This window comes from Pelobates fuscus, chromosome 2 (genome assembly GCF_036172605.1).
Source record: "Pelobates fuscus isolate aPelFus1 chromosome 2, aPelFus1.pri, whole genome shotgun sequence".
NCBI classification, from domain to species: Eukaryota; Metazoa; Chordata; class Amphibia; order Anura; family Pelobatidae; genus Pelobates; species Pelobates fuscus.
In genome coordinates, this window is record NC_086318.1 from 87,067,355 (window position 1) to 87,092,202 (window position 24,848).

A 24,848-nucleotide genomic window follows, 5' to 3' on the forward strand; every position below is an offset into this window, starting at 1 on the left:
ATCTATAAGTGAATCAGTGACGGGAATATTTCAGAATCCTGTAAGTCATCCTCCCTCTTCCACGAATCATGACCATGTGCACCTCATTTACAGTATGCATCTTAAAGAAACTTGCAATACACAGTTAAAAAACAAAACAAGAATTTATTGTCTAAGGTCCAGACAATGAGGTACGCTGAGAATTCGATCTGTACACACAGCATTAAATACATCCCAGAAAGTAGGGCCAAAGTTCATAGTTTTGGAGTCATGAATCTTGTACTAAAGAGATGCGAGGTCTCCACAAGGGCACAGAATGCATTTAAAATATTGCAAAAGGCTCGAAAAGAGTCCAAAGAGCAACAGGACAAGGAAAATGTTCAATGGGAGCTCCATCATTACTCCAATAATCTGAGAACATCCAGAGATGCAAGTGTTACAAAGGCATCTTGTTCCCCTCTATGCTGATCTTGATGGCGTGAGCAGAGCGGCTCTTCTTCCTAATGTCTGTGAACTTTCTCATCTGTTTGTCCAGTCGGCTCACACCTTTCTTACTGTTCCCCGGGTACTATAAGAAAACAAAATGGTGGATGTTAGAGGACTAAAGGTCTAAATTGTGACATATTGTACAGAATAACAATGAACTAATCTTTCCCCCTATCTGTTAGTATTAAAAAACAAAAACAAAAAAAAAACAACCTCAATCTGTGATTTAGAATCTAGAAACAAAAGATTACCATACGGCGACTTATTTATATACTTTACAAAGGGGATTTATTCATTAAATACTGGAAAGTTGGAAACGGAAAGCCAAATTGCAAAACTTACAGTTATCACCTTTTGCTTAAATTACCATGATTTAAATTTCATTTTATATTTAGTTCCCATAATCTTATTTTTTTAACCCCTTAAGGACACATGACGTGTGTGACATGTCATGATTCCCTTTTATTCCAGAAGTTTGGTCCTTAAGGGGTTAAGGCACTGGTAAAACAGAAAAATTCTACTCACTAGATTTCATGACGTCCGCCTATTGAATTATACCAAATAATAAGAAATGGTACGCACAGTGAATTTACAATTTATTTTTATTTATTTTTTAAATATTTCCTCTATTTTTTTTACTGTGTTATGGTGTGTATATATATATATATATATATATATATATATATATATATATATATATATATTTATTTTTTTATCAAATTCTTTGTGTGGACCATTTGTCATTATTTATTATAGTTTGTTTTACTATGACTCTGTATTGTTGCTGCATGTGTTTATAATTTATTAAATATTTTTAAAATAAGGGTTGAGAGATTTGCACTTTTAAGGATGTCACAGCGCCACCATCTCTTTTTTTTGTTGCTTTCTTTTAAATTATCCCCCGTGTAACCAAACTACAGTGTGCACATCTAAGTTTGCATGTAGTGTTTCCAATGAGCACCATCACCAACCCGACGGGACTTGGCTTATGAACTTAGAGCAATCAGGGACGCTCCTCGACTTAAAGCACATCAAGAGACGTACACGACAGGCGTGCATCATGCAAAGCAAAGAGACCAACATAACTGCCACTAACCCTTAATAAAGGAAATATAACACCGATCTTCATGAGTTTCATTAGGAACTTAGCTCTACAGATCACATTAAAGGCTAGAAAGCCAAACCATGCCATTGATTTTTCTCAAAGGGTGATGTACTATTCAGAGGATCCTCCATATTTGTATCAAATTATTGCATGTAAAAAGAATTGCCGAAAACCTGGATAACACGTGTGATGCTGAGTATAATTATATACGGATTTGAATGTCTGTATTTGTTGTAAAACTAACTAAAATAATTAAAAATGAACAATTACGAGAAAAGAGAAAAAAAAGCAGCCCAATCGAGTGCCCAGGTAGTACTGCAATCTGACAATTTTATGGTGTGCATTTTCCATCTATCACTGACTAGAACAAACAAACAAGAAACTAAAAATAAACTACAAACTTCCTATGGAAAATGCAGTTCATGTTCTGCTAATGTCCTCCTACTCAAAGAGATATGAACAACTCTGTCACCCTACATCGGGTATTAAAAACATGCAAAATGAACAACAAATAAAAAACAAAAAATAAAACACACCTTTACCTAAACAGACTGAGCATATTTCTCATGCCACCAAGTAAGCATCAGAATGGAGCAGCAAATCTAGTGCACGTCCAACCATCTCTCTCTTAAGCATTACATTACTCATTCTATTCCTTGTGATGTGCAGTAATAGTAAAAAACAAACGCCCCACAAATAAAATTAAAACTCCCTTACAGAGCAAGATTGTTTCTCATGCCAGTAATGAATCAATACATTAGTATTCATTCCTCAGAGCAGCAAAACCAGAGCATACACAACAACCATGTGCATCGTTTTAGTACACACTGGAAGAGGATATGCCGAAGAATACCTCTCACGCAGACACAGAGGGCCAATGGCCACCAACACTAGAGGGGCATTCTGTTCCCTTCAATGCTGAACTTGACAGCACGTGTTGTTTTATTTAGTCTTTTTCGCTCAGCAAAACGTCTTTTATGCTTCTCCAGGCGAGTAATGCCTTTCCGAGGACCAAACTGGATCGAGAGTCCATCCAAGGATGTTACAGAACATAAAAAAAAAGACACCGGGGGGAGCAAGAAAAAAGGCAGAACAAAAGGATAGTAGAAAACCTGACACTGTAGAAAGTTCCCATACTGTTGTTAATGCACTGTTAACATTGGACAAAGGTAAAGAAATAAATTAATAGAAAGGAAAGACTGGACAGGATTGAATTCTAGCAACGTTGTTGTTGAATATCTTATATAGGTTAGCTGATATTGGCTGATGTTCCAATGTACAAAAATTCGCAAGTCAGGGGGTCGACATAAGTCATAGGTATTATACTCACCCTAGAGGATTCCATCTCTACATTCCACTTTGGACGGACAACATAATCCTTATTGGATGGTAGAGGAACTCTGGCACGAGCACAGAATCCAGGTTCGCCAGGCCGCAGGGCTCTAAAATAAAGAGTCAATCAATTTTGCTTTACATTACTTTCAATAAATGTTTTTGGGGAAAAAAATGAATAATTCCTCTGTATTTCCAGTATATTAATAGAATATTTTGATTTTCATGAAGACAAAGTCAATAACACATGCACTTCTACTTACTTCTCTTCTCCTGTTAACACTTTCTCCAAGTCTCTACGTGGCGTCTGACCTCCCGAACTATAAAGGAAAGAAAACGGATGAATTCACTGAAAATTAAGGCTGCAAATTAATGTTATACGTCATAAACTTAATCAACATAGAAGCCTAACAAGTACAATGACTGGTATGTTGAATGTATACATTAAAAACGTATGTTTGTTCTAAATACCATATGGCAATATGATCTGTCCCATGGTTAAACAATGGTTTTCTTTTTGGGGAACCAAACGAATCATAGAAGCACCCTTGAAGGTGGTGCTTAGTTTACACAGTTGCAGTATTTCAATATGTTTACCTGCTCATTCTTCTGCGTTGAGGCATCTGCTCCAGATCTCTCTGTTCCCTCTCCTCTCTGGTCATGCCTTTGTAATTTGAACTTAGTCCAAAGATAGGCCGTGACCACTCATCTACAACAGAGTACACGTTCATGATTAAAGTTCTGACTTCGTTAACATACTATGTAAACAGTGGCTCACAAGAAAGCTTTCAAAGTTTCAGGTTAAACAAAACCCAGTAATTTAGCAATCATGCAAATGTTAATCTATAAGAACCAGCTAAAAGGAACACTCTGAACAGCTAAAACACTTTAGCTTTTTCTTTAACAAAAAATAAATTAAAAAAATAAATAACAGATTTTAATAGAAAGTGTCACTCTTCGAAATAAACCTATCTCAGATTAAGAGTTTTGTTACTTCCTGATAGCTTAGCTCAGTGGAGCTAAACTCAAGAGGTAGCAAATTGCTCCTCAGAACACCTGCCTTGGTAAGAATGTCTGGGCTGGGGAAGAATGAGAGGATTTGCAAAGGCTGCAGAAAAGAAATCTGCAGTTTTTAGATATGCTCCCAATGCAAATGCATGTTTGCATTCACGGTATAACTACTAAATAGTGATTTTTGTATGTATTTGGGCAGTGGAGTGTCCCTTTAAGGTTCACTACAATAGAAGATGGCTCAGGGATTTTTTGTAAACTTGTAGAATTGTGAAATGGTGTTGCAATATAGGTTATAAAGCATCACAACAAACCAGTGAGTTGGGCTTCCATTATATCTGTCAGCACAAGGTATTTAAAGTAAATTTAAGATTGCTTTTTTGGTCAATGCATTACTGCTGCTAGCACGAGTGTGCAACAGAACAAAGTGATCTGGTGTGGCACGGGTTAACATTCTGATCTGCAACAAAAGCAAGATCAGACAGGGCTATGTTCATTGCCTGATAGTATCAGCTGAATACTCTCAGCCACTCACCAATCTTACATTAATAGTATAGTAAGGAACTAGTTAAAGCCAAAACAAAAAACAGTTCATACATCACAGAAGTTATAAGCAGATCCATGTGATTCTCAAGTTAATTAGTTTGCATCTTGTTTTAAAGGAATATTGTATGAATTAATAAATGACAGTCATAAATAGGAGATGCATGTGTGTTTGCATCTTACACTTGGTATAGCGTATATGAATTGGTACATCAAATGACCTACCGTGAACGGAAAAACATGCAAATGCACTATAATCATATCAAACAACAAAACCAGAGTGCAGATAGCAGAAGACTTGGTGTGTACCATAGTGGTGGTGTGGCAGACAGGGTTTTCTAGTAGTTTCCAAAACAGACCCATTTTAAATCAGCGCAATAAAAAAAAAATATAGAGACCTCAATAGAGACATCTGGCTTCCCAGGTGAGATTTCATTCACTTGCCTCCTCTTCAAAAGTTAAATTTCTACTTTCTCTCTATATTGTCTTACACTTTCTTAATATCATCCACTATCTATCATGCCAAACCTGAACACCTATATAGATGGTGTTTGAAATATTTTACAATTAATGTAGTGTATAGCGTGCTACAGTGGCTTATTACAACACTGTCATAAAACAATAACATGGCTACCATATGGCATTGCAGCTTATCACCAAATACGTATATGCATATAAAATCATATGACAAGATTTTGTAGCACCCTGTGTCCTACAGCCATGCAGATCCACAAAGGACTTGCGAGAGTTCTGTGGCAGAGGATACATTAACATTCTTATCTTGCATGCTACTTACTGATCAGCTTTCCAGCAATGTCCTTGTTGGGTCTTGACTCCTTAGGGTGTTTGTAGAGATACATAACAGCTCTACCAATGCCACTGTGCTTTAGTGTTTCCTGGCTCACACTAGGCAGCTGAAAAAAGAAACAAAAAACATATAAGAGGAAATATAAAATATGGAGGGTGTTACAATATAAAGTATGGGGAATTGTTATAGCCAGAGGAAAAATGGATTCCCCTAAACTGGAAAAGACAATTTACTCCATGTGACCAGAGGAGATCGACCCAATGGAGGATCTATAGATAAATGTGCTTACTATCTTACGAGGAATTCTATCATTTTGATTTGTAGTGCAGAAATCAGAACTGGAAACAGATTATGCTAGGGAGCCTACTGTTCCTGTCTAGCTTCATTACATTTGTACACATTCAATATTTAATATGAGAGTCCGATAGCTGCATACATGCAAGCCTATCTGATTGTATGAGCAAAAAGGATTTTTTTGTCTTAGAATGAAATGGGAAAAAATAAGAATTGTTTGTGTATCTAGTAACCTCCTGAAGTATCTTCAGTAGCTCTTCCCGGATTTTCAGAGCTGGTAGACTGCGATCAGGAAGAGGAGTAAGCCATTCCTTTATGGCAGACATAACACCACTATCAATGAAGGTCTCTTTCAAATCTTGCCTGTTATAAAGAAATGTAAATTAAGTAATTAAGTAAATTCTTGTAGAACAACCACTGTTTACAAGGCTCAGTGCATGTATAATGAAAATGTAACTGTCAAAATGAAGCGAATGAGCATATAGAAATTATTTGCAGATAAAAGGAGAGTTTCACTTCCTGCTTTTTGCATGACCTAAAGCAAACTAATACTAAGCCATGGGCTGTGCTCAATTTTTTTTGTTCTAATTTATATCCCAATGCAGATGTTAGGAGGGTGTAAACTATCCTAGGCTCTCTGAGGCAAAATTTAAATATAAAGTGATTAATAGAATATTTAGTTTGTGTTGCAATTCTAATCTGGAAAAATTAAAATAAATAAAAGGGAAGAAAGCCGTAAACCACTCAAAGTACTTACTTTTTAAGATGCATGACCACGGTTGGAAGCAAAGTTAGTTTTTTCAGTGCCGGCTTCTTGGTGGAATTGAGACTTCGGTCCTCCTAGATACAAATAAAAGAATTTATTATCCAAATGTTTTCTCCAGGATAATAAACCAGCTCCAAAATTAGAGATTTTTCTAGTGGTAGGAGGATGTATAAAAGTAAAATTCTCACACTCAAAGCAAATTGTTAACAGCTAACTGGATTCTGCCTCAACTAGCAGAAACAAATGAAACTGACATTTTGCTTTAAGTGCATTAAAGCAGCTTCAAATCATGGTAACGAAATATTTATGACAAGTTGCCCACCAGTTGAGTTCAAAATAAATACATTTTTGATTTAGCTTAATAGTGATACTTAGACAAAGCTGTTCTTACGGTGTGTTAAATATGTTAAATGCTGGCTCCTTTCCACTTAAGTCAGCAGTCAATCATGACTGTTTGGGTTCTAGGCATAAAACTGCCTGATACCCAGTAGATTTTTTTTTTTATCCTTTATTTATTCATTCAAAGACATGTTTGGAAATACAATACAGACATAACAGAACGAAATTGCGCACAGACATTTGCATACGTACAGTGACAATATACATTGACATAATGCCAGCAGAAACACGTCTGAGTAACTTAACAACGGTAGACGTTGACTGCAGTCATGACTGTGTGTCGTATAGTGAATCTTGTATTCATACGATAACTGACAGCCCGTCTTGGTTTTTTAGTTCAGGAGAAGATAAAACCTTATACAACCATACTAACTTTTGCTAAAATTACCCAGTAGATTTAAAAAAAAAAAAAAAAAAAAAAACAAACACAAAGGTAAATCCAGCAGGATCTTCTATAGAGCCCTGTTTTTTTACTCCTACACATGCATGAAAATATAAACCGTTAAAGGGACACAATAGGCACCCAGACCACTTTATATCATGTCCGTTTAAGCCTGCAATTGTATTATGGCAGTTACTGATAAACTGCAATAATTACATTGCCGGGTAAACTTCACTTATAACAGCTGTCTACCAGCGCTTCAGGGTTGTTAAGCAACTTTTGGTCGCCCTCATGCTCTGTATGAGGACATCCAGCTTCAGCTAAAACATCATGGGGGGGAAGCGCACGACCGAGGGCTCACTATATACGGTACTATAGTGCTAAGACTACTACTCCTAGCACTATAGTTTCCCTTTAAAGTCGTGGTTATGCAGCTCTCATGTCACCATTCAGAGCAAACATCTCCTTTTCACTGTGAACTTCTGGTATCACTGGCCAAACACATCTGTTAGCAAGAATTTTGATTTAAACCAGCCCACAATTTTTCGACTTTGCACAACATTTCATTATTTTATGCAAACTCCCACTGTTAATAAAAAAAAGTCATTAGGAGACTCTGCTCACCTCTGCTGCTTCATTCATTTTCACAATCATAGCATTGACTACATCATCTGCGTCACTGATGAAAGTACCTCCATCACGGTTTCTTCGCCGTTTACCACTCATGAGTTTTTTTCTCTCCATCATCATATCAAAATCTGATCTGAAATCAGCTCTGTAGTGAAAGCAGAGAATCATTAAACATTTACTACAAATGAATACAACATTAAAACAAAAACAAAAACAAAAAAAAAAACTGAAGATAAATGTTTATTTAAATCACCATTAACTAACTAAAATTAAACCATGATTTCAATGGAAGTCACTGAACGTTACAAAAATCAGAATGCCCAGTCCTTATTTTCAGAATGTGTAAGATTATTATCTTCTCAATCACACATTGCAATTTGTAGCTGACCCAATAGTAGAAGCGAGAGCCAGGATAAGCTCTATTTAACATCAAGGTACCTTTACATAGCTCTATTGTGAAAAATAATGATACTCTTCCATATAAGAAAAAATTATATATCTGATCACTTAAAATAGTCTGACTCAATGTTAGTCCAATTAAGCTTTTCACATCATCTTATTCCAACTTACTGTTTGCCAGATCGAATGTCATCATCAGAGTCAGAATCTGCTGTGGCCGCTTGTTTGTTTGCTGCAGCTTTCTCCCCATCTAGATCCTCTTGATTAAAACCCTACGTAGTAAAAGGTAAGGCAGAATTAGTTGCTTGATACTTTAAAAGGTACATAGAGGGAACATTACACTGACCATATGCAGCTTGTGTTAGAGAACAGAACTACATCCTGCCTGTATTCGAGTCAGGTTATGGTGGGAGAGGAAATCCACCTGTACAAGTACAGGGTTAGCAACCGACATGAGAATCGATGGAAATTCAAATTTAAGGACAAAATAGCAAAACTGAAACCTGAATTAACTGAGAATTTTTCCAATTCTGCTGTTTTGGTCTGGAGTTTGAAATGTACTTTGAATATAAGGCAATTCTCACTTTAGTGAATAACTTGGCAAGGAATTGTCACTTTGAAAGTACAAAGTCCCCTAAGAAAGGCACGTTTTTAGTTGCTGAAAGTTGGAGTTTCTTTTTTGTCCAGCTCTGGTAGGCTCTTTGTAAGTTCAAAGGATTCTCCAGTGCCAGGAAAATATATTAGTTTTCCTGGCACTGCCGGACCCTGTAATGCTTCCTATGGGGATTTCCGCAACGCTGGAGGTCCTCACATAGCATGAAGACATCCAGAGTAGTTTAAAACAGACAGCCACGAGAGGAGGACTTAACCCTGCAAGGTAATTATTGCAGTTTATGAAAACTGCAATAATTACACTTGCAGGGTTAAGGGTAATGGGAGTTGGCACCCAGACCACTCCAATGGGCAGAAGTGGTCTGATGAAAGTCTGTGGCTAGCAGACTGAAACGTCGATTTTCTTCACAAGCTCATTAAAAGTTAAGTTTTATTTTTTATTGAACAGTCCTGAGAGTGCTATCTGAATTTCATATATACATACATACACACAAAAATCCCCTGCACTCACGCTTTGACTGCTTCAATGCCGGGCGCATAAGCCTGAGCTGCAATAACACAGTATCTGAATAGAATGGCTGCTCACCGGTCTTTTTAACCCCTTAAGGACACATGACATGATTCCCTTTTATTCCAGAAGTTTGGTCCTTAAGGGGTTAAAAAACAAAAATAACGACCAACGTTTCAGTTCCCGTTCTCTGGACTTTCTTCAGGGTCATTCTATGGATGAGAGATATATCTCATAGAGAGCACTCCCATGACTCCAAATGTATTTAAAAATAAAACACATTTGGAGTCCTGTGAGTGCTAACTCTATGCTAAATTGTTCTATTATGCTGACAAGCACAGGGCAAAGACACCAGTAATTTAGATTGCAAAACTGTATATATACATACATATATACACACACACACACTTTTGCACTCTAAATACAGTGCTTTATAATGTACTGTGTGACACCTGAAAGACTGTCAACTAATCAATATTTTGAATCAGTGTGCCACGCTTAAGGTTTTTAGTTTGTCCATATTAATTATGTAGAGAATTTGGATGAATTGGAAAATGTAGACAAAAAGAAAGTTTAAGAAAAAAAAGGGAGAAGAGTCAGCGCTAAACTGCCACAGAGAGATATATAAAGCTTAATAAACGTCTGCACACCTTAACATGGAAGGGGAGTTCCCTCTAATCCCCTAATAGTAAATAGAATACAAAAGTAGCACAAAACAGAAAAAAGTGTGCGCCTAAAAACAATAAAATAGTAATAAAATAATAAATATAAGTCCAGAAAACTTATACCATTGGAGTCCTGTTTTTCCCTTTCTTTCTTATATGTTCTTCTGAACTACAAGCACATATCCGTAAAGACCTACTCCATTTTCAAGTACCTTCCACATTCGAGAGGATTGTACCAAAAAACAGTAATTTTACTTACCGTAAATTCCTTTTTTCTTAGTATAGTGGCAGTACTTACAAGTGGGATGTTCCTTAGGATTCTGGACAAGAAGCTCCCCCTTCTTTAGAATTTAAATGCTGTGCTCCGCCTGCTGCCTCCATATAAGCTGTAACTCAGAGACACTCACCAGTACTACAAAAGAACCAAAACGGAGACCGAATGATGCATAGAATTTTATCCATTTGAAAGCGGAGGGAAAGCCAGTACTGCCACTATACTAAGAAAAAAGGAATTTACGGTAAGTAAAATTACTGTTTTTCCCTTCGTATAGTGGCAGTACTTACAAGTGGGATATAGCAAGACCCCTGCAAACAACAAAGGGTGGGAACTCAGCAGGCCACAGCTTGTAGCACCTTACGCCCAAAGCAGCTTCAGATGATGAGAATACGTCCAGCCTACAATGCTTGATAAAAGTATGTAAGGAAGACCAAGCAGCAGTTTTGCAGATGTCTTCAGGTGAGGCGGCTGCTCTTTCAGCCCAGGAGGTCATCATAGCTCTAGAGGCACGAGCCTTGAAAGGGAAACTAAGGGGAATCCCTTTGGATTGATAAGCCAACCTGATTGTATACGTTAGCCATCAGGCCAAAGAGGGTCCTGAGACAGCACAACCCCTGTTAGCGCCATGAAAGAATACACATAGATCTAAGGATCTAATCCCTGAGTCATCTGAAGACAGATTTTCAGGGATCTTCCAACATCTAGGAGATGTCACATTCTTTCCAGATCCGACGTAGGAAAATGAGAAAACCCCGGTAGGACAATAGGTTGGTAATTGCAGCACCAGAAAAAACCTTAGGCAAAAAAGAAGGCTTGGTGTGCAGGACCACCTAGTCGCGATGAAAAAGGTGAATTCCGGAGAGAAAGAGAGAGCTCGGATCACACCTACTCAACTAGCAGAGGCGATAGGCACCCGGAAAACCGTCTTGAAGGTAAGAAACTTGATATGAACCTCCAGTGAAAGTTCAAATGGTGGTTCACAAAGGGCTCGAAGCACCAGACAGATCCCAAGTAGGGAAAGGTACTACTTAGGAGGCCTCTTAAGCCTTATGGACTTAAGAAATCTTAGAAAAAGCAGGTTTGAGGCAAAGCCACGAACCAGGAAGTGATTTAGAGCTGAAATCTGGCCTTTGAGCGAAAACTCCCAGGCCGGCTTCAAACCCATCTTGCAAAAAAGAAAGACTTTCCGGGATAGAGGCTTTGGCCGGATCTAACCTCGAAGTGAACACCAGGTTCTGAACTTCATCCAAACTCTGAAATAGATTTACGAAGTGGACCAGCGGACAGAAGACAGCAACACATCACATAAAGGTCAGAGAGACAATGGCCTTGAAGGATCACCCTTGCAGCAACCATGCAGTCAGGTGAAAAATATCCAGAGTTTCCACGGGGAGAGTCACATTCTCCAATATTTGAGAAGAGACTGGAGATGCTAACGTGAGATTGTCAAGTTTACCACTTCCGAAAACCAACTCCTGTTCGGCCAGAAGGGCAGGACTGCCAATTACTTGCCTTCTTCATCTTACTTATGAACAATCCGTGGTATAAGAGCGACAGGAGGGAAAACATAAGCCATGTCGAAGGTCCAAGGTATCGATAGACCGTCTAGGACAACTGGGTACTCTCCTGAATGGAGAGAAGCAAAACATTGAACTTTCCTGTATCTCCTTGTGGCAAACAGGTCTATCTCCGGCCTGCCGAAGCGTGAACCCAGCGCCCAAAAAATTTAGCTTGACAGTGCCCAGTCTGCCTGAGACCAAAGTCTACGGCTGAGGCCGTCTGAACTAACTTTAGAGACCCTCTGACATGGATAGCTGATATAGCGAGAAGATTCGCTTGAGCCCAAGACATATGAGATAGCAGAGCTCTTGAAGAGCTTTTACCTTCGTGCCACCCTGGCGAAAAAAACCACTGTAGTGGCGTCGTCTGACTGAATCCTCATAGCCTGATTTGTGATGGCTGAACGGAAGGAAACCAGTGCCTTCCAAACAGCATTAAACCCTGAAACTTCAGGAAGCGCCTGACTCCACTCCGTTCCAAGACCCTGACGGAACTGAGAAGCTAGATGGGCGCCCCAACCCATCTGGGAGGCATATGTGGATATCATAAACCATTGTTTCTGAGCAAACGATAGGCCCTTTGAGATTTTGCTTCTGTGTTTCCACCAGTTCAGGAGTCCTTTCACCCTTTTGGATAGGTGGAAGGAGAGTCTAGATCTTCCTGTTTTCGTGTCCATTGGGAAAGGATGTCCCATTGCAATGGTTTTGCTTCTGCCTTTGCCCAGGCCACTGCTGGGATTGCAGAAGCGAGGAGGCCTAGAACCTCATAGCATCTCTGATTGAACTTAGGTTTTATGCAGCTTTGATACGGCTTTAAAAATCCTCATTTGTTTCACTAATGGTAGAAAAAGAGAGAGGGACTGTGAATTTCCTCTAAGACCCAAGAACTCTAGACTTCGTGACGCAGTCAGCTTGGATTTTTCCAGGTTCAGGATCCAACCGTGATCTCTTAAAACCTTCATTGTAATCGTGAGATGAAGATTTAGCAGTTGTCTTTATTGGGCCTTCAGGAACCAAACGTCCAGGTATGGAACAATCGAGATACCTTTCAGACGTAAAACCACTGCTATGGATGCCAGGATTTCCGTAAAAGCTCGAAGAGCTGAGGACAGGCCAAAGGGAAGAGTTTAAATGTAAATGGAGAATCCTTCGCTTTCTTGAAACAAGAATGCTTGGGCACTTCCGGATTTGAACCCGGGACCTCTCGCACCTGAAGCGAGAATCATACCACTAGACCAACAAGCCAGTGTTGCTAGAACCGCAAACCTGAGAACTTCCGGTTAGATTCTGAAACCGGTACATGGAGATAAGCATATTTAAACCAACTCCGCCATGTAATCTCCCTTTGTAAAAATGTGTGTCAAAAGACAAAATACGTTCCATACGGAACTTCTGTCATGGTAAGCAGGTGTTTACTAGATTCCATCTGGTATTTGAACCAGAAAAAAAGGCGTGAGTAAACTCCCTGAAATACTCAACGTTTGGGTACCTCTCTACCACATTTCTTAAAGAAGAAGAGAATTTGTTTACTCTTGATGGATAGCTTGACCGTAGGAAGGATGGACGTGGTTTCGATGAAACTTTATTCTGTAACCTTCTGAAATGGTTCTTGTAATTCACCTATGAAGCACTCTTTCCTAGTCTTGGGTGAAGAACCGAAGGCGTCCTCCCATCTTATGGCGTCAAAACTTCCCCTTTTGTCATGCCTGTTGATTCCTGTCAAGACCACTGGCTGTTTAATTGAGGTACATAGTTGGTCTCCCATACAAGTACTAACCAGGCCCGAGTCTGGATGGCTTCTGAGATCTGACGAGATCAGGGATTTTCAGGCTGGTATGGCCATAGGCCATCATGCTTTTGAAACCTGCAAAACCGCCCTGGTAACGAAAGGACCTCTGACCCTTGTACTAAAAACTTTAATATCCCTGGGTTCTTTAATCCAGAGGCAGGGCTTTCTTCGTAACAGACATCTGTCTAACAATGTCTTCCAAAGGAGTGCCAAAAAAAAATTTTTGTTCCTTTCAAAGGGTAATGCACATAAGGGTGCTTTAGACGCAGAGTCAGCTGTCCATGTTCGTAGCCAAAGAGCTCTTCTGGCTACTGACGACAAACCCATAATCCTCGCTGATAAACAAAGAAAACTCATCTTTCAGTAGGAACAAGAGATGGGAAGGATCTGTATCAGATTTCCCATAATGTAATCTTCCAGGGCTTGTAGCCAAACGCTCTGAGCTCTGAGAACCGCTGAACCTGCAAATTCAGCTCTGCACTGATATCCTGCGGCCTGGAATATTCTACTACACGAAGTTTCGGCCCGTTCGTCCATTGGGTCTTTAAGCCCTGAGACTTCGCCAATGGGTATAGTGGTTTTCTTTGATAGCTGGTCAATCTGAACATCCACTTAGGAAGATCTTTCCCATTTTTCTCCAGACTGTAGCTTGACTTGAACGTACGTCTTTCAAGATTCTTTCATTCTCTATGATGGAGATCCAAGATTTAAGGAGACATTGGGAAACCTTTAACCTTACCCTTGGTAGGTTCAGTTTCTTGTACCGCCGTCGTCACTTCTTTAATAAATTTCTTCAGCTCTTCTGGTGGATACCCCTCCTCCACACTTGAAGCCAGGCTGGAAATATCCGAAGGCGAAGAGACGTCAGACACAGAAGGAGATCTATTCCTCCTACGCTGTGTGGGCAGTTTCTCCCGAATAGCTTCAAATGTCTGGGACAAATATTCCTGAAACCAGCCCAGGAAGGATGCCATATCAGTCTGCTCGGCTTTTACTAGCCGATCCGTTGCGCACTGATTGCATGTATTTTTGCGACATCCGTCAGGTAGAGGTAATGCACATTCCAGACAACATAAGTGCTTAGATTTACTTGTGGTGTTTGGAACAGAAGTTGACATCTTGTCTATATCTGTCTTATCTGGAGACATAGGACTTATTCTAGAAGCATGCATAAAAACAAAAGGTGAAAAAAAAGTTGAGTTCAATAGTTAAACCTCACCTTAAATCACCTAAGATCCGTGTAGGAGGGCAGGTGACACGGAGAACCAGAACTGTACACCCACCCTTGGGGTCAGGAAGGTCCTGCACAGCCATGTATCCAAATTTTAAATTTGGCGCCAAACACCGTTTCGCGCATGCTCAGTAGCGTGATTCTGTGTTTGGTGGAACGCAAAGCCTCCCGGGCGTGCGTTCCACCGCTGTGCGCATGCGTAATGAGCAATGAAGGAGAACCACCTGGGAACTCCGTCAGAAAAAACCACAAAAGACAGTACCCGGTCACGTTCCGTAACGCGAACCCGGAAGTACTGTTGCCGCTCAGTTCCCGCCCGGGAAACTATCGGGCACTCACCTCCCGGTCAGCAACCTGTGCTGAACGCACCAAATCTCCACCTGCACTGTGGGGGAACCTGTCCGTCCCGTTGCCGGGACAAGAAGAACTGGTGAGTGTCTCTGAGTTACAGCTTATATGGAGGCAGCAGGCGGAGCACAGCATTTAAATTCTAAAGAAGGGGGAGCTTCTTGTCCAGAATCCTAAGGAACATCCCACTTGTAAGTACTGCCACTATACGAAGGGAAAAGAAAGTTTAATTGGTTATAAATTGTTGCATTTTATACACATTTGAAATTATTGGGAGAACCTTACCGTAAATTCTTCCTCTTCTTCTTCTCCAGATTCACCGAAAATATCAGCAATCAGATTCCTGTATTAAGATTAATAAATATAATTAAGATCCTATGAATATGATGATCAAATCAATCTAGGCTACAAATTATGTCTCATTGACAAAATATAGAGGCTTTTTAAATTTTTTCAAATTTAAAAAGCCTCTATATAATTTTTTAAATTAATATCAGTCTAGAGCAGGCTTCCCCAAACTCTGGCCCTCCATCAAAAAAAACAAGCAAACAAAAAAAATCACAAAAACAAAATAAAAAAGCAATTTTAACGTTTATCAGTTGTCAATCCGGAACCAAAATTATCGGAGAATTGCTTCTATATGGAATCTTTCACTATTTTTTTTTCACAATGAATATATATATTTTTTTGAAGTCACGTTTTGGTATTTTTAACTTTAATACTTTACAGACATAAGAGTCATGTTTTCGTAAACACACTAACCCTTACATTCACACGGCAACCCTCCATGTGTACATTAATACACATAGATCCAAATTATGTTTGTGTGCATTGGTGGTGGCATGTTTTATAGCTCTGCTACAGATTGCAGGCCTACTGGCCATTACTTACTCTTCTTCATTTCCAGAGTCACTGTCACTGCCAAATAACTTATTCTCTGAATCCTTATTTTCTCCTTGTGTTTTTGATTCGTCTTCCTCCTCGCTGCCAGAAGAACCAATTTTCTTCTTCTGTGGTTTCTCAGCATCACTGTCACTGTCATCCCCGTCGGAGAGGATCCGGTTCTTTTTACTACCTGCATGTAAAAAAAATGGTATTTCCACACCTAAAATGGCATACGTTCATATATTTGCAATAAATGGGTCTTTAAAGGAAATATTTTAACAATGTGAGGTTTCATAGGTACTCGTATACTTTAGTGTTTTGCAGCTCAATTTACCAGACACTGACGTAAATTAAAATATATCGTAAGCCTGCAACACCATCCCATAAATTGTGTGACACTATGAACATGTAACAGTGTTTCTCCAACTGCAATAATGTATTACCTGGTTTATCTGCCATCTCTTCATCTTCACTGTCTGTCAAGATTGCCGCTTTCCTTTTCCCTGCTTTATCTCCTTCACTTTCAGGTCTTTCTTTTTTCGTACCCTCATTTTCACTATCATCACTACCGGAGCTGCGCTGCAAGGACTTCTTATTCTTCTTAGGGTCAGGTTTAAAATCATCCTCACTGTCGTCAGATGACACAATTTTCCTCTTCATTCTAGGAAATTCATCCTCTGAATTGTCTTCTATCTTAGCGGGCTTTTCATCCTCTGAATCAGAAGGAATACTTTTAGGAGGAGCTTTATCGTCATTAATAACCATTGGCTCAGGTACATCATCATCATCAGAATCAATAACTGCACGCTTAGCAGGAACTTGATCTTCAGTATCGCTTGCTGTGTGCTTCGGGGGAGCCTCATCGGAGTCACTTCCTGCCTTCTTTGCTGGAGCATTATCTTCAGAGTCGCTCGCTGAATGTTTGGCAGAGGTTGTCCGCTTAGACAGATGCTTTGAAGAAGCTACATGTCTCTGAGGAGCTTCATCTTCCGAGTCACTTGTTGCACGTTTGGCGGCAGCAGCAATTCGCTTAGTGGTAGCTGCACGTTTATTGGCAGCTACACGCTTCAGAGGAGCTTCATCTTCAGAGTCACTTTTTGAAAGCTTTGTAACTTTCTTTCGCTTATTGGCAGCTGTGCGCTTAGCAGGCGTCTCATCTTCAGAGTCACTTGCAACCCGCCTTGCAGGAGCTTCATCTTCAGAGTCACTTTTCGCATGTTTTGCAACTTTCTTTCGCTTATTGGCAGCTGTGCGCTTCACAGGAGTCTCATCCTCAGAGTCACTTGCAACCCGCCTTGCAGGAGCTTCATCTTCAGAGTCGCTTGCTGCCCGCTTGGCGGGAGCTTCATCTTCAGAGTCGCTACCTGCCTGCTTGGCGGGAGCCTCATCTTCAGAGTCGCTTGCGACTCGCTTGGCTGGGGCCTCATCTTCAGAGTCGCTTGCCGCCCGCTTGGCGGGAGCCTCATCTTCAGAGTCGCTTGCGACTCGCTTGGCTGGAGCCTCATCTTCAGAGTCGCTTGCCGCCCGCTTGGCTGGAGCCTCATCTTCAGAGTCGCTTGCCGCCCGCTTGGCTGGAGCCTCATCTTCAGAGTCGCTTGCCGCCCGCTTGGCTGGAGCCTCATCTTCAGAGTCGCTTGCCGCCCGCTTGGCTGGAGCCTCATCTTCAGAGTCGCTTGCCGCCCGCTTGGCTGGAGCCTCATCCTCAGAGTCACTTGCCGCCCGCTTGGCTGGAGCCTCATCTTCAGAGTCACTTGCCGCCCGCTTGGCTGGAGCCTCATCTTCAGAGTCACTTGCCGCCCGCTTGGCTGGAGCCTCATCTTCAGAGTCGCTTGCCGCCCGCTTGGCTGGAGCCTCATCTTCAGAGTCACTTGCCGCCCGCTTGGCAGGAGCCTCATCTTCAGAGTCGCTTGCCGCCCGCTTGGCAGGAGCCTCATCTTCAGAGTCGCTTGCCGCCCGCTTGGCAGGAGCCTCATCTTCAGAGTCGCTTGCCGCCCGCTTGGCAGGAGCCTCATCTTCAGAGTCGCTTGCCACCTGCTTGGCAGGTGCTTCATCTTCAGAGTCGCTGCCTGCCCGCTTGGCTGTAACTTCATCTTCAGAGCCACTTGTTGCTCTCTTGGCAGGAGCTTCATCTTCAGAGTCGCTTTCACGGTTTTTAGCAGGTGCTTCATCATCAGAGTTATTACCCTGATGTTTGCTTGGTGCATCATCCTCAGATTCACTGCCTGAATGTCTAGAATGAACCTCATCGTCAGAATCACTGCCAGGACCTTTCATGGGATGATCATTATCAGAATCACTGCCCTTCTGTTGATGTGCCTCATCATCTGAATCAGAATCACTGGCATTGCGATTAAAGCTGTCATTTTCCAAGTCACTGGAGTTGCGACCTCTATGCTGTTCATCGTCTGACTCATTGCCTTCAGCAGCTTCATCATTCTCCGATCCACTGGCACCCCCTCTCCTGTCCTCCTCTGCATCGCTATGTTCATTCTGGAAAATAATATATTACATATAATGCATATGGATCAGTGAATGAAGGGAATTCAATTAATTTAAGCACTGTGTTCACTATACATATGTTAATGACCGCTGACATGCCAGAGTACTTGTAAAAGTCTTATCACGTTTTCTAGCATTTCTTTGTACTACAACCAACATGTCCACTTGTGAATCAAAGCATACAGCTTAAGTCTTGGGTTTAGTATGATTTACCCTGTTATCGTAGGCAAACATATAAACAAAGTGAAACTGTCACATATGAGATTATCTTAAAAAATATCCATAGTTTTTATTTTGACACTTCAAAGGCTACTCCTGCAATACCGTGGCATTTATATATAGAAGTCGAAAAGCACCAGAGGTCTCCCAGGCTGTAAAGTGCCTACAACACGGACATGTGATATTTTCCTTACCCACCTTTCCTCCCCCCCCAGCAAATGTGCTGCTATAATGTTTTTTCTCTCTGGAGTGAGAGATCCACTTTAACATAGCCTAAATTAAATACAAACTATAAAAACAACATTGGCCCTCTCAACAAAAAAAGTTTAACAGACAGTGTCCGGTTTAGATAGACTAAATGTATACAATTACCTCGTACTGGTGCCCTGAACTTCCAACTTCATTCGCTTCGTCCTCTGAGGCAGAGTCACGCTCATCCTGTACTGGAGTGGCTCCTCCATCATCTACAACAGGAAAATGAACAAAAAAAATTAATAAATCACATTTAGTGATTAGGAGCCCATGCGATTGATTTGTTAACATCATGCATTTGCACCCTTTTAATTGCAGAAGCTACTGCTAACATTAACTGGTCTAAGAAGGTTTGGAATGTATCAAAACCCATCTGATATATTATGTGCATACAAATATTTATGAAGTACCAGCCTGATCCCCAATTTATAATGCTTTAAAAGGACACTCTAGGCACAATAACCACTGCAGCAGTCTGTGGTGGTTATGGTGCCACGAGTCCATGGTAACTCTTTCAAACCATTTTAGTAAGGTTTGACATGGTTTGTCAGCAGGGAGAAGCCAATTTTACTTCATGGAATGCACTCAATACTTCAAATATTCAAGCATGTGAGTGGGAAACCATCAAAAGCAGTCTTATAGCCAGGAGGGTATTACTAATAACATTTAAAAAAGAGCCAATTTCTCTAGCTATCAGTAATTTTATTAGATTTAAAAAAAAAAAAACAAGAAAAGGAGAGGGATATGTGAACGCAAGATACACAATAATCACACTCTCTAAGGAATAACTGAAATTCAGAGGAACCTCAATGTATTCTTCTTGATGATGCAGATTCATAAGTGAACATATAACTCTGCACCCAAAATGACTGAGGAAGTTTGATTAGTACTGACTGGGTTAACATACAAACGGACATTACAAATTTCCATTAAAATGAGTTTGCTTTTCTGCTACCTAATATCAATTAAATATGCACACAATGGCAAGAAAAAAACCAAAGAATACAGCCTACAGCACAACGCAGTGGTTGTGCTGCCTAGATTGTCAGTTTATTTAGAAATGGTTTGATGTAACTCGGCTCTCTCTCTACCCAGTGCTGGTCCTATCTCAGCCACATTGCTAATGCAGAATTGTACAAACATTAAAAAGTATACCATTTGTTATATCATAAAAATACACACATCATATACAACAAAATAATTAAACAAAGGCATGTTTGCTGTCATGCGGCAGCACACTCTCTAACTTTACCAAACCCCGACTAACCCTAACAGGATAATACAGGATAAGTGAGAGTAGTATGAAAATGTCCATGAATTCAAAGTAAATGTCAAATTTAATGCCAAAATAGACAACCTAGAAAAATTCATGTCCAGTTTGGCTTACTTGGAATTAAATTTGAAATTCACTTTGTATTTCAGACAGTTCTCGAGTCAGTTATACAATCCAGCGTAAAAAATGATTCATAACACGAGAAAAACAGTTAGGTTATTCTGGCTTTAAATTATAAAACCCACTTTCAAGGTAGTAAATAGCCCTACCGTCCCTCCCGTATCAGGTCCTACTGCTCACCAGACAGGGTTATTCACCAAAGTAAGAACTGATGGGAATTCACAGGAAATTTCAAAACTAATGCCAAAATAGGCCATCTAGAAAAAAATAATCGGGTCAGATCTGCTTCCAGTTTGATTAAATATTTTAAATTCACCTTTCCTTCCAGACAATTCTCAATTCAGTGAATAAACCAGTCTGTGTGAGTGGGAATCAAAATATCGAGGAAAACCGCTAGGCTAATCTGGCTTTAAATTATAAAAAACTCACTTTCAATTCCCAGCGCAGTGAATAGCCCTGTCCCATTCCCAGCGCAGTAAACGGCCCTGTTCTAGCCCTGTCCCATTCCCAGCGCAGTAAACGGCCCTGTTCTAGCCCTGTCCCATTCCCAGCGCAGTAAACGGCCCTGTTCTAGCCCTGTCCCATTCCCAGCGCAGTAAACGGCCCTGTTGTAGCCCTGTCCCATTCCCAGCGCAGTAAACGGCCCTGTTCTAGCCCTGTCCCATTCCCAGCGCAGTAAACGGCCCTGTTCTAGCCCTGTCCCATTCCCAGCGCAGTAAACGGCCCTGTTCTAGCCCTGTCCCATTCCCAGCGCAGTAAACGGCCCTGTTCTAGCCCTGTCCCATTCCCAGCGCAGTAAACGGCCCTGTTCTAGCCCTGTCCCATTCCCAGCGCAGTAAACGGCCCTGTTCTAGCCCTGTCCCATTCCCAGCGCAGTAAACGGCCCTGTTCTAGCCCTGTCCCATTCCCAGCGCAGTAAACGGCCCTGTTCTAGCCCTGTCCCATTCCCAGCGCAGTAAACGGCCCTGTTCTAGCCCTGTCCCATTCCCAGCGCAGTAAACGGCCCTGCCCCATTCCCAGCGCAGTGAACAGCCCTGCCCCATTCCCAGCGCAGTGAATAGCCCTGCCCCATTCCCAGCGCAGTGAACAGCCCTGTCCCATTCCCATCGCCGTGAACAGCCCTGCCCCATTCCCAGCGCCGTGAACAGCCCTGCCCCATTCCCAGCGCCGTGAACAGCCCTGCCCCATTCCCAGCGCCGTGAACAGCCCTGCCCCATTCCCAGCGCCGTGAACAGCCCTGCCCCATTCCCAGCGCAGTGAACAGCCCTGCCCCATTCCCAGCGCAGTGAACAGCCCTGCCCCATTCCCAGCGCAGTGAACAGCCCTGCCCCATTCCCAGCGCAGTGAACAGCCCTGCCCCATTCCCAGCGCAGTGAATAGCCCTGCCCCATTCCCAGCGCAGTGAACAGCCCTGCCCCATTCCCAGCGCAGTGAATAGCCCTGCCCCATTCCCAGCGCAGTGAATAGCCCTGCCCCATTCCCAGTAATCCAAAGTAGTGAATAGCCCTGTCCCATTCCCAGTAATCCAAAGTAGTGAATAGCCCCGTCCCATTCCCAGTAATCCAAAGTAGTGAATAGCCCCGTCCCATTCCCAGTAATCCAAAGTAGTGAATAGCCCCGTCCCATTCCCAGTAATCCAAAGTAGTGAATAGCCCCGTCCCATTCCCAGTAATCCAAAGTAGTGAATAGCCCCGTCCCATTCCCAGTAATCCAAAGTAGTGAATAGCCCCGCCCCATTCCCAGTAATCCAAAGTAGTGAATAGCCCTGTCCCATTCCCAGCGCAGTGAATAGCCCTGTCCCATTCCCAGCGCAGTGAATAGCCCTGTCCCATTCCCAGCGCAGTGAATAGCCCTGTCCCATTCCCAGCGCAGTGAATAGCCGTCCCATTCCCAGCGCAGTGAATAGCCCTGTCCCATTCCCAGCGCAGTGAATAGCCCTGTCCCATTCCCAGCGCAGTGAATAGCCCTGTCCCATTCCCAGCGCAGTGAATAGCCCTGTCCCATTCCCAGCGCAGTGAATAGCCCTGTCCCATTCCCAGCGCAGTGAATAGCCCTGTCCCATTCCCAGCGCAGTGAATAGCCCTGTCCCATTCCCAGCGCAGTGAATAGCCCTGTCCCATTCCCAGCGCAGTGAATAGCCCTGTCCCATTCCCAGCGCAGTGAATAGCCCTGTCCCATTCCCAGCGCAGTGAATAGCCCTGTCCCATTCCCAGCGCAGTGAATAGCCCTGTCCCATTCCCAGCGCAGTGAATAGCCCTGTCCCATTCCCAGAGCAGTGAATAGCCCTGTCCCATTCCCAGCGCAGTGAATAGCCCTGTCCCATTCCCAGCGCAGTGAATAGCCCTGTCCCATTCCCAGCGCAGTGAATAGCCCTGTCCCATTCCCAGCGCAGTGAATAGCCCTGTCCCATTCCCAGCGCAGTGAATAGCCCTGTCCCATTCCCAGCGCAGTGAATAGCCCTGTCCCATTCCCAGCGCAGTGAATAGCCCTGTCCCATTCCCAGCGCAGTGAATAGCCCTGTCCCATTCCCAGCGCAGTGAATAGCCCTGTCCCATTCCCAGCGCAGTGAATAGCCCTGTCCCATTCCCAGCGCAGTGAATAGCCCTGTCCCATTCCCAGCGCAGTGAATAGCCCTGTCCCATTCCCAGCGCAGTGAATAGCCCTGTCCCATTCCCAGCGCAGTGAATAGCCCTGTCCCATTCCCAGCGCAGTGAATAGCCCTGTCCCATTCCCAGCGCAGTGAATAGCCCTGTCCCATTCCCAGAGCAGTGAATAGCCCTGTCCCATTCCCAGCGCAGTGAATAGCCCTGTCCCATTCCCAGCGCAGTGAATAGCCCTGTCCCATTCCCAGCGCAGTGAATAGCCCTGTCCCATTCCCAGCGCAGTGAATAGCCCTGTCCCATTCCCAGCGCAGTGAATAGCCCTGTCCCATTCCCAGCGCAGTGAATAGCCCTGTCCCATTCCCAGCGCAGTGAATAGCCCTTCCCCATTCCCAGCGCAGTGAATAGCCCTGCCCCATTCCCAGCGCAGTGAATAGCCCTGTCCCATTCCCAGTATCCCTGCCGTCCCTCCCGTGTCAGGTCCTCCTGCTCTCCAGACAGGGTTATTCACCAAAGTGAGAACTGGTGGGAACTGACAGGGATTTTCTAAATTAAGGTCAAAGTAGCCGAACTAGAACATTTCTCCCAGCCAGCAATGCTTCCAGTTCGGCTACTTTAGCCTTAAATGTGAAATGTTTGAATTCTCACTTTAGTGAATAGCCCTGTACGACAGAAGGTAACCGATCTCTGCCAGGAAACCAGCCGAGCCCACCCGGCTACACGGGGTCCGGAATACAGGAAGCGGCCGGACCGCTTAATATTTATTATTATTATTATAGTATATAATGACGGACCCTGTGTGTACAGACGGGCCGGTGAATAATATTTATTATTATTATAGTGGTTTATAATGATGGAAGGCTGGCTCGGATATCACGTTTCGGGCGGTATTTCGCACAGGAAGTACCGTGTGGTTCGCTCGGTTAGCTCCATGTGTCTACCGAACAGACCGGCTTGTTTCCGTGTCCGGCCCGGGGGCCGCCGGCTGGGCCTGCTTACCTGAGTGCTCGGGGCTGTAGTAATCCGTCTCCATGGCCCCGGCTGTCAGAGGCTCCGCTCGCTCTCCCGCTAGGCTGCAAGTCCCACACTGAGGAGGGGAAGTGTTACCAGCTGCAGCTCATCGCACAACTAACTGTACGGCCGACTGGGGGAACCGCTAGGCCTCAACCAGGTCGGGCCGCACTGCGCCTGCGCAGCCTGGCCGGTAACCTGAGAGGGGGGGTCAGGGGACGGGGCGGGGCATGACGTTAGAGGGCGCGCGCCGACAACGTCCGTTGTACTGCGCGTGCGCGAGCACAGACTGTCTCCTGACAGAGTTATTGAGTTCAATGTGAATGTCAGACAGTGTCCAGGACAAAGTAGCTGAAACTGGAGGGAAATAAAAATAATTATAATAATAAACTTTGTCAGTTATGTTTTCAGTTTTGCTATTTTGTCCTGAAATTTGAGGTTTACTTTGAGTTTATGACAATTTTTACATATTTACTGGGTTACCTTGTTCGATAAGTTGACACTTGTGAGGAGTTCAAAGTGAATTTATAATTTAAAGGGTTACTCCAGCCACCATAGACAATTTCTGTGATTTAAAGTGGTTATGGTAGTTGGCGTATGTATGTATGTGCAGTGTTTCTGCTTGAAACATTGCATACTCAAAGATATTTAGAATTTTGTGCCAGTGGCTAGTTGCACCCACTGCACTCGTGACCTTGGCAACCAAGAACTCTGGGCTGCTTAATGTCAATTCTGTGCATATTTAACGTCAGCACAGTCACCACACTGCCGACAAAAAATCTTCACCTTACAGGCAGAGCACTTGCAATGGGAAGCTACCTCTCCCTCCAGGGCAGGTAGTTTTTTTTTTAAATAAACCCAACGCC

At 42.7% G+C, this 24,848-nt stretch overlaps 1 protein-coding gene across 2 annotated transcripts; it reads right to left on the reverse strand.

The window, feature by feature from the left end:
- Window positions 1-124: 124 nt before the first annotated feature.
- Window positions 125-24,168, reverse strand: IWS1 (interacts with SUPT6H, CTD assembly factor 1). Of its 2 annotated transcripts, XM_063442438.1 has the most exons (15): window positions 23,971-24,168; window positions 19,099-19,190; window positions 16,452-18,498; window positions 16,015-16,198; window positions 15,409-15,466; window positions 8,306-8,406; window positions 7,730-7,880; window positions 6,316-6,398; window positions 5,792-5,921; window positions 5,253-5,370; window positions 3,500-3,611; window positions 3,166-3,222; window positions 2,901-3,012; window positions 2,424-2,586; window positions 468-547 (listed from the first exon to the last, which is right to left on the reverse strand). In XM_063442438.1, the coding sequence occupies exons 1-14, from the start codon at window positions 24,002-24,004 to the stop codon at window positions 2,461-2,463; spliced, it is 3,405 nt and encodes a 1,134-aa protein (XP_063298508.1). In that variant the 5' UTR covers window positions 24,005-24,168; the 3' UTR covers window positions 468-547; window positions 2,424-2,460. The 2 variants fall into 2 exon arrangements, with proteins under 2 accessions (XP_063298507.1, XP_063298508.1); XM_063442437.1 differs by lacking the exon at window positions 2,424-2,586 and having other exon boundaries at window positions 125-547.
- Between the last annotated feature and the right edge of the window lie 680 nt (window positions 24,169-24,848).

Coding starts and splice junctions, on each gene's coding strand:
- IWS1 (XM_063442437.1), bottom strand. CDS start 24,004: ATGGAGACGGATTACTACAGCCCCGAGCACTCAG. Junction 15,467..16,014: donor GACTCTGGAAATGAAGAAGA/GTAAGTAATGGC, acceptor ATCTTAATACAG/GAATCTGATTGCTGATATTT. Junction 3,612..5,252: donor CATTGCTGGAAAGCTGATCA/GTAAGTAGCATG, acceptor ACTCTGTTGTAG/ATGAGTGGTCACGGCCTATC.